The sequence below is a fragment of the Drosophila teissieri genome, chromosome 3L, assembly GCF_016746235.2.
Source record: "Drosophila teissieri strain GT53w chromosome 3L, Prin_Dtei_1.1, whole genome shotgun sequence".
NCBI classification, from domain to species: Eukaryota; Metazoa; Arthropoda; class Insecta; order Diptera; family Drosophilidae; genus Drosophila; species Drosophila teissieri.
In genome coordinates this window covers 19,992,687-20,000,000 of record NC_053031.1, presented here as the reverse complement: position 1 = coordinate 20,000,000, position 7,314 = coordinate 19,992,687, and the positions used below count along the sequence as shown (strand labels likewise).

The window sequence follows — 7,314 nt, the reverse complement described above, 5'->3', positions numbered from 1 at the left end:
TCCATATCGAGATCGGTTTGATTCCGCTTTCGCCGCTTGTACGGTGTGAAGAGACGGATAGGTCCGGAAGCTAAACAAGATGAGCGTGTAGGGGGGTTAAACAAATGTTTTTAGTTGGGTCCAGTTGGGGTGGGCATCGGGCTCGGCACAACTGGAGAAAACATAACAAGGGCCTCAAATGGATATTAACTGGAAAGGACTATTTGCTACTAGTTTTCTTGACAAAATAAACCGAATCAGACCCATTAAAGTGATTAGAATAAAGAGTTGTTATTAATAAATCAGAATGACATTTAAAACGACTGTCCTGTCCGAATAGTTTAAAAAGTAACATTATTACTTGTTGTCAAGAGCAATCAATTTTAAATTGCTTTTAATTAACGGGCGAGATGTACTCTCAATATGCTTGCATATTAGCAAGCGCAAATTTGTCAACTGTTTTGTCTATTGCTAGTTACTATGTCCTTTCTTATTAATCTATGTATATTTATTATGGAATGTTGCATTTTAAAACTGTTTGAGAAAGCTACCTTGCTAAATCCAAATGTATTTTTTTAATGAGATATCTTCGCTCTCGCACACTATTTTCTTTTGAGTTACAATATGTAATTATATTTCAGACTTGTATACGTTAGAATAATTTAATTTCAGTAAGATATTGAATCGTTTGGAATTGTTAAAATCCTATATTGGCCAAGAAAAAATGTTTATAAGCAGAAGACAGGTGGATGTTTTTAGGTTGTGGTGTTATGAATTCGGGTTGTGCGCGAGTCCTGCACTTGGGAAGCCATGACGGACCAATGACTAGGTCAACTTGGTCCGCCACGCAGCAGTGGCAGTGTGTAGAAATTGTTGTTCGTCTCACCTGACTCACCTGCTTCGTCGTCGCAACAGACCGTGCAGCTGCAGTTGGTCGCGTGCGGCGTGAGCGTACCCTCGTCGATGAGGGACTGCAGCGATTTGCCGCCATACTTGATAGAGCGCTTCCAGTCCTTGCTGGAACCCCGGCCACAAACATGCTCAAATTCACTGGGCGTATGCCACTTGTCCTTGTACTTCACACAGCGTCCACGGCCGCCGGAGCCCAGTTTGCTGCGGTATAGCTCGGCGCAGGTGGTTTTGCAGCGGATCTGGAAGACCTCATTGTGCTGGGTGGACGGGTTCTCCGACCAGCCCGAGGAGCCACCACCCGTTCCGCCGCCGCCACCTCCAACACCACTCGCTCCGCCCGCGGCGTGCTCCAAGGTGGCCAGGCTGTCGTGGCTATTGTTGCTCCCGGATCCATCGTGGTTCAGTCCAATCGTATTTGTGGCGGTCGTATTGGTGCCCGCATTATTGGCGCCACCACCGCCGCCGCCTGGTTGTGTCTGCTGCTGGATGACGATCGTCTTAAGGTCGTTGCCCATGCTGACCGTGCTGCCGGACAGGTAGCCATTGTTGTCGACGCACAGCATCGGCTTGAAGTGGGGCAGCTGGTCGGGCGTGATCACATTAAAGGTGGTGCCGGTTATCATCGATCCGATGGGCAGGGATACGGGCACCGAAACCACACCGCCGCCGTTGCCTCCGCCCGCTCCGCTTGTTCCGCCACTGGCGCCGCCGCTACCACTGTTGTCGTTGGAGGAGGATGTGACCATGCGAACCTTGGTGTCCAACTGCATTACCATAGCGCACATATTCCCACGTTCGTCACATGTATGTGGGTGAGTTTCCAGCGGCCAATTAATGGCGTTTGCGATTTAATTCAATGCGATTTGCACAGGAATCGGGAAAGAAAATTCGAATGTAAGTAAACAACACAGCATGGGAAAAATGAAAATCGGTATACACAACATTTGTGCGCCACAAATGCGGTGGGTGGAGGTGGAGAAGGAGGAGGGGGGTAAAGTGGGAGTGGGTGGAGGCGAGAAGGTGAGCGGGGAATGCCTGTGGCCCAGTGGGTCGCACGGAGCGTTTCGTAGGGCGCAAGTTGCGCCACCCCCAGGCCACCTAGCCCAACCACCCACCACCCACTTTCCACAACTGCGCAGAGCGAAGCGGAGCGGTTTTCGAGCCAGATTCGGTTTCGGATTCAATAGATAGAACCTGAACCACACATAGTCTGGAACCAAAACCACCCCGCCAAAGGAAACGCAAATGGGAAAGCCACAACCTTTCGGGCGCCTTATGCAGCAGTTTGTTGCTCCTTTTTCCTACCTGATGGTGATGATGATGATGGTGATGGCTGGGGCTTTCTAATATCACCTCTTCTTTCACAACATCCTCGGCCAGCGCGGCCAGATCTTTCCTATTCAGGTGCAGCTCGGTGGAGGAGTCAACCTGTTCCATAGTATTGTTATGCCAGTTCACTTTCACTTATTCTTCGGGCCAACGATATTAATGCACTTGAATTGTTCATCGAATTGCCACTTGCAATTGGAATATTGCGATATATGTATATTATTCGACGTCTGACGAGACGACGGACGGTCTGTTGTTGTTGTTGCTGCTGCCGCCGCGATCCGCGTTTTTTCCCGCGCTCAACACGACTCACATGCGAATTGCGCCCTGGTCGCGTTCAAGTTGCATTGTCCTATTTACAGCTTGTGGTTCATTGCAATTTACATTTTTTAAGCTTAAACTTTACTAAATTACTAAAAAAGTTGATATCCTCCTCTTCTTCCTCATGATAACTAGAGTTGTCATGCGCTTTGCAGCTATCGGCTCCTATCGGCGCTATCGATAGTCGCGTTTCTTACACGCTACCCCACCTCTGACTTTTGATAATTTACTTTACTCTGGCTTAAAAATTTACTTCTTGTCTGTTTATTTTTATTATATTATTACCTAATAAAACTTGTACAATAAATATTTTTTTTAGAAAAGCAAATGAAAAATTAATAAAAAGGTGGTAGTGCATGGGCCACCTAATGTTTCATCTTTAACATAAATTCCGATAAATCCAATTGGACTGCTAGTTCAGAAAACGGCCACACTAAAAATAAAATGGTAACTATCTGATGTTTCACAATAATAATAAATAATAAAACTGAATGCTTTCAGGCCGATGTGGATGTATTTATAAGTAATTACACAATTGTCGATCCAGAAATTTATCAACTATGGATCGAAGGCTTCTCCTGTAAGTTTTGTTCTCCTGACTGTGGACTGGTTTCATATAAAGTGACTCCTTCGATTTCTAATTCCAGCCAGCGAGGCGGTGTCATATCTAAAACAGAAGGGTTTTGGCCACTCCATGGGCGCTCCCAGCGACCTGATTGCATCAGATGTCCTGGATCACTACCGCACCTATTCCCTAATTGAACTCTACTTAAACGCACCCACCAAGCTGATGGAGCAATCCTGCTTCCAGCTAGAGCCGCATATGCGTGACCTTATCACCGAAAAGTACTACTCTATCGATGATGTGGTGGCTCGTGAAATTCTTGGCAAGAAGCTGTCGTCCCGCTACCGCAAGGACCTCGACGAGGTGGCCGAGAAGACGTGCGTCAAGCTGAAATCGGTTCGGTGTGTAGATTTGGCTTTTCAATAGGCTGAGGATTTAATATATGTATTTCATATTGCTTTATCAGCCGGCAATTTGACAACGTAAAACGCATTTTCAAAGCAGTGGAGGAAATGCCAGGCACGTTGACCAACAATATTAAGCAATATTTCTTCATATCCACCGATCTAGCCAAGTAGGAAAAGGGTTAATTTATAGTTCTTAATTTCTCCAGCTTATCATTTCACTTGTACAGAAAATATGCCTGCATTGTTTTCCTGGCCTGCCTGCGTTTCGAAACGACAAAGAAGAAGTTGCAATATCTGAGCTTCAGTGATTTGTTAACTTGCTCTCATGCAATCATGATCTACTGGACGTACACTTACCAGGTATGATATAGATCACCTGATTCCTTGCAAAACTAATTTACTAAGTGCAGCACACTGGACCGGAGTACTATGACACCGAAATGGACAAAGAATTTCTCTTGGATTTGCGGGAATTGCGCTGTCTGCTCGATAAGGAAAAGGAGATTAAGCAGTGAGATTTATTTCTAGCACCAAAGAGCGATTATATAGTTAAATCCTTGCATTTAGCCTCGTCTGTATGCGCCTAAAACCAGTTCTTCTTGAGCGCGCCTTTCACGAACTTGATGGAAACTTTCGGTAGGGACTAATTTCCCGATTATCTTACCATTTCATTGACCTGTACCATTTGATTTGCAGTTCTTATTGGCGCGCCCTGATCACAATCGCCTGCAATTTGCATCGTAATCGGGAGCTGCGCGATCTTTTTGTCGATCTCTGTGAGAAGCTTATTGACCCTTGGCGTCAGAATGGCTGGAACCGGGAGCAAGTGAATAAATTTTTAGCTTCCATTACTCAAAGCGTTTTGGATCTGGAAATATCAAGGTGAGATCTTGTATGGATGAAATAAGTATTTTTGATTAACAACTCTATATGCTTCACAGGGACCAGGAAACTAGATGTCTTTGGGATCGCTATATGCAGGTCATAACGATATGCTTGGATAAAATGTATCACATTTAAGCTGTGATTAAACTAAGGAAAAATATAAATAGTATTCAATTGTTTGGTTGTGTTCGTTTCGACATGTGTTGATGTTTACCCATAATATCAGATTGTATAAACCAAAGTAAAAGAATGAAAATTGATTCTCAAAATTCTTTTATTTTGAATGTTAGTATACCGTTGTTGATTGGCGCCAAAAGTATATTTAAGGTAAAAGCCTGTTTTATTTTCGGTATTCTTATGAAAGAGCCTGGTATATTTTCGAGCCACGTTCACACTGGAGCTTCGAAGCTGAAGATGCAGGAAAAGCTTGCAACAAATTGTCGGCCTGCACACACTTCCGTTTTAAATGTTATTATTTGGACGTTGATGTTAGTAAACAAACGAAACACAGGTCTTCGTCGATAAGAGGTTAAGGCGACTAAGCAACGATTGGCGATGGAAGTGCAGGAGTTTTGGTGAGTTTCACTGGAAAAGTGCATTGCAAATTACACACATTACATAAAAACGAGCTGTCAGTGTGTGCGTTAAGCACCCACACGAACGCACATTCGCGAAAACCCGCACGCACACACACACACAAATTGGCCAGGTGTGTGCGTGGGTGTGAAGGGAAGAGGGAGCAACAGTTGACGCCCGTTACACGGGAAAGCCACCCACTGGTTGATTAAATATCAGGGTTGTTTTCTAATCCAATCTTGGTTGGTTTCGATTTAGCGAAAATCTGGAGGAGATCGAAGATGAAAACTACGACGAGGAGAAGTCAGCAAAAACATCGGATGAGAATCGCAAGTACGGAAAACATTTTAAAACTTAACGTATTCCATATCCATTTATCCGTTAATAAGTTACGAAGTCTTTATAGTCAGATATCTGCATGCATAGTCGTATGTATTTTATATATTACCGTTATATCATAATTCATTCAGGCAAAATCACAGCGAGATCGAGAAACGGCGTCGAGACAAGATGAACACGTACATCAACGAGCTCTCATCCATGATTCCTATGTGCTTTGCGATGCAGCGGAAGCTGGACAAGCTGACGGTTCTCCGAATGGCAGTGCAGCATCTGCGAGGGATTCGTGGCAGCGGCAGTTTGCATCCATTCAACGGATCTGATTACCGGCCGAGCTTCCTGTCCGACCAGGAGCTCAAGATGATTATCCTGCAGGCCTCGGAGGGATTCCTGTTCGTGGTGGGTTGTGACCGAGGACGCATCCTGTATGTTTCCGATTCGGTGTCCAGTGTGCTGAACAGCACCCAAGGGGATCTGCTGGGACAGAGCTGGTTCGACGTCTTGCATCCGAAGGACATTGGCAAGGTTAAGGAACAGCTATCCTCACTGGAGCAGTGTCCCAGAGAAAGGCTTATAGATGCGAAGAGTAAGTGGCATAAAAAAGTGAAATTCACTATATTTACTACAGATTACACATTATTTTATTACCTGCAGCCATGTTACCCGTTAAAACCGATGTTCCACAGAGCTTGTGCCGCTTGTGTCCCGGAGCACGGCGCTCATTTTTCTGCCGCATGAAGCTGCGCACCGCTAACAACAACCAGATAAAGGAGGAGTCGGATACGTCCTCCAGCTCCAGGAGCTCCACGAAGCGCAAGTCCAGACTAGGTACGGGTCACAAGTACCGCGTTATCCAGTGCACGGGCTACCTTAAGTCCTGGACCCCCATCAAGGACGAGGATCAAGACGGCGACAGCGACGGGCAGACAACGAATCTATCCTGTCTTGTGGCAATAGGTCGCATTCCACCCAACGTCCGCAATTCCACAGTACCCGCCTCGCTGGACAATCACCCGAACATTCGGCACGTGCTTTTCATCTCGCGCCACTCCGGCGAAGGAAAATTCCTGTTCATCGATCAGCGGTAGGTCCCATTATGAGCTTTACCTTTCCTGAACATTCGACTTAAATTGTTTTACAGTGCCACCCTCGTGATCGGCTTCCTGCCTCAGGAGATCCTTGGCACCAGCTTCTACGAGTACTTCCACAACGAAGACATCGCCGCGCTGATGGAATCCCACAAGATGGTGATGCAGGTGCCGGAAAAGGTTACCACGCAGGTCTACCGCTTCCGATGCAAGGACAACAGCTACATTCAGTTGCAGAGCGAGTGGCGGGCCTTTAAGAATCCCTGGACGAGCGAGATTGACTATATAATCGCCAAGAATTCCGTCTTCTTATAAGGAACACGAACGTTCCTATTGGGAACATGGGGAACATACTTTTATTTATTCTACTACAGTCCAATATTTGTATACACTCCAAAGATCTTCATCCGCATCGAGTTGCTGGCGCCGGCGGTTAAAATTTCATATTCGATGTACAAACTCTACTTATTGATAAGTCCATCATTTTTGTACCGCATCAATTAAATTAACGGACAACTAAAAAAGAGATTCTGCTTAGATAAGAACATTGCTATCGTGAGAACAATCTAGTTTCAGCTTATCAAGGTTTCAACATTGCTCTCTGGCGATTGGAATTGTCGAAAAGAGCGGTCGCTGTAAATTATAAACAACAAATAGTTCTTAGTCAAGCACGTTTTGGACGTGATCGGCGCTCGAATTTCTTCGGGCACATAAGTACTTATGGTAAATGGTGTGGATCATGTGTACATATGTACCGACATGTGTGTATTTGATTTATCAACTGAGACGGGCTTTTTCGCCCGTTTTCGTTTCACTCGACTTTTTTTGCTTGCACTATCATCAATAGACCCACATGGAAAGGCGGCAGCCCAGGCGCGTGGGTTTGTCTGGGTCTGGGAATGGAAATGGGTAT

General features: G+C 45.3%; 3 protein-coding genes across 4 annotated transcripts in view; 2 read left to right on the top strand and 1 right to left on the bottom strand.

The window, feature by feature from the left end:
• Window positions 1-2,660, bottom strand: part of LOC122618262 (deformed epidermal autoregulatory factor 1) — a 4,824-nt gene extending 2,164 nt beyond the window's left edge. Inside the window, exons 1-3 of one of the 2 annotated variants that reach the window (XM_043794563.1) lie at window positions 2,197-2,660; window positions 866-1,655; window positions 1-70 (exon numbers count right to left, since the gene is read on the bottom strand). The exon at window positions 1-70 is cut by the window's left edge and continues 559 nt beyond it. In XM_043794563.1, coding sequence (XP_043650498.1) covers window positions 1-70; window positions 866-1,655; window positions 2,197-2,328 — 992 coding nt within the window. In that variant the 5' untranslated portion in view covers window positions 2,329-2,660. The remainder of the gene's footprint in view (window positions 71-865; window positions 1,656-2,196) is intronic. The other variant, XM_043794564.1, reaches the window with a different exon arrangement.
• A 255-nt stretch (window positions 2,661-2,915) lies between these two features.
• LOC122618267 (acidic fibroblast growth factor intracellular-binding protein) lies at window positions 2,916-4,616 on the top strand. The gene is made up of 9 exons (XM_043794569.1): window positions 2,916-2,988; window positions 3,043-3,121; window positions 3,189-3,507; window positions 3,573-3,680; window positions 3,741-3,873; window positions 3,924-4,024; window positions 4,081-4,149; window positions 4,210-4,395; window positions 4,455-4,616. The coding sequence occupies exons 1-9, from the start codon at window positions 2,986-2,988 to the stop codon at window positions 4,531-4,533; spliced, it is 1,077 nt and encodes a 358-aa protein (XP_043650504.1). The 5' UTR covers window positions 2,916-2,985; the 3' UTR covers window positions 4,534-4,616.
• Window positions 4,617-4,804: 188 nt separating this feature from the next.
• LOC122618266 (protein cycle) lies at window positions 4,805-6,929 on the top strand. The gene is made up of 5 exons (XM_043794568.1): window positions 4,805-4,973; window positions 5,233-5,307; window positions 5,445-5,899; window positions 5,968-6,397; window positions 6,455-6,929. Exons 1-5 carry the CDS (start codon window positions 4,954-4,956, stop codon window positions 6,714-6,716), a joined length of 1,242 nt encoding a protein of 413 aa, XP_043650503.1. The 5' UTR covers window positions 4,805-4,953; the 3' UTR covers window positions 6,717-6,929.
• The last annotated feature ends 385 nt before the right edge of the window (window positions 6,930-7,314 follow it).

What these genes read in the sequence shown, in the direction of transcription:
- LOC122618266 (XM_043794568.1), top strand. Translation starts at nt 4,954, where the DNA reads ATGGAAGTGCAGGAGTTTTG. An exon ending in ACATCGGATGAGAATCGCAA is followed by an intron (nt 5,308 to 5,444) that starts GTACGGAAAACA and finishes TAATTCATTCAG; the next exon opens with GCAAAATCACAGCGAGATCG. An exon ending in TTCCTGTTCATCGATCAGCG is followed by an intron (nt 6,398 to 6,454) that starts GTAGGTCCCATT and finishes ATTGTTTTACAG; the next exon opens with TGCCACCCTCGTGATCGGCT.
- LOC122618267 (XM_043794569.1), top strand. An exon ending in ATGGATCGAAGGCTTCTCCT is followed by an intron (nt 3,122 to 3,188) that starts GTAAGTTTTGTT and finishes TTCTAATTCCAG; the next exon opens with CCAGCGAGGCGGTGTCATAT. An exon ending in GAACTTGATGGAAACTTTCG is followed by an intron (nt 4,150 to 4,209) that starts GTAGGGACTAAT and finishes TTTGATTTGCAG; the next exon opens with TTCTTATTGGCGCGCCCTGA.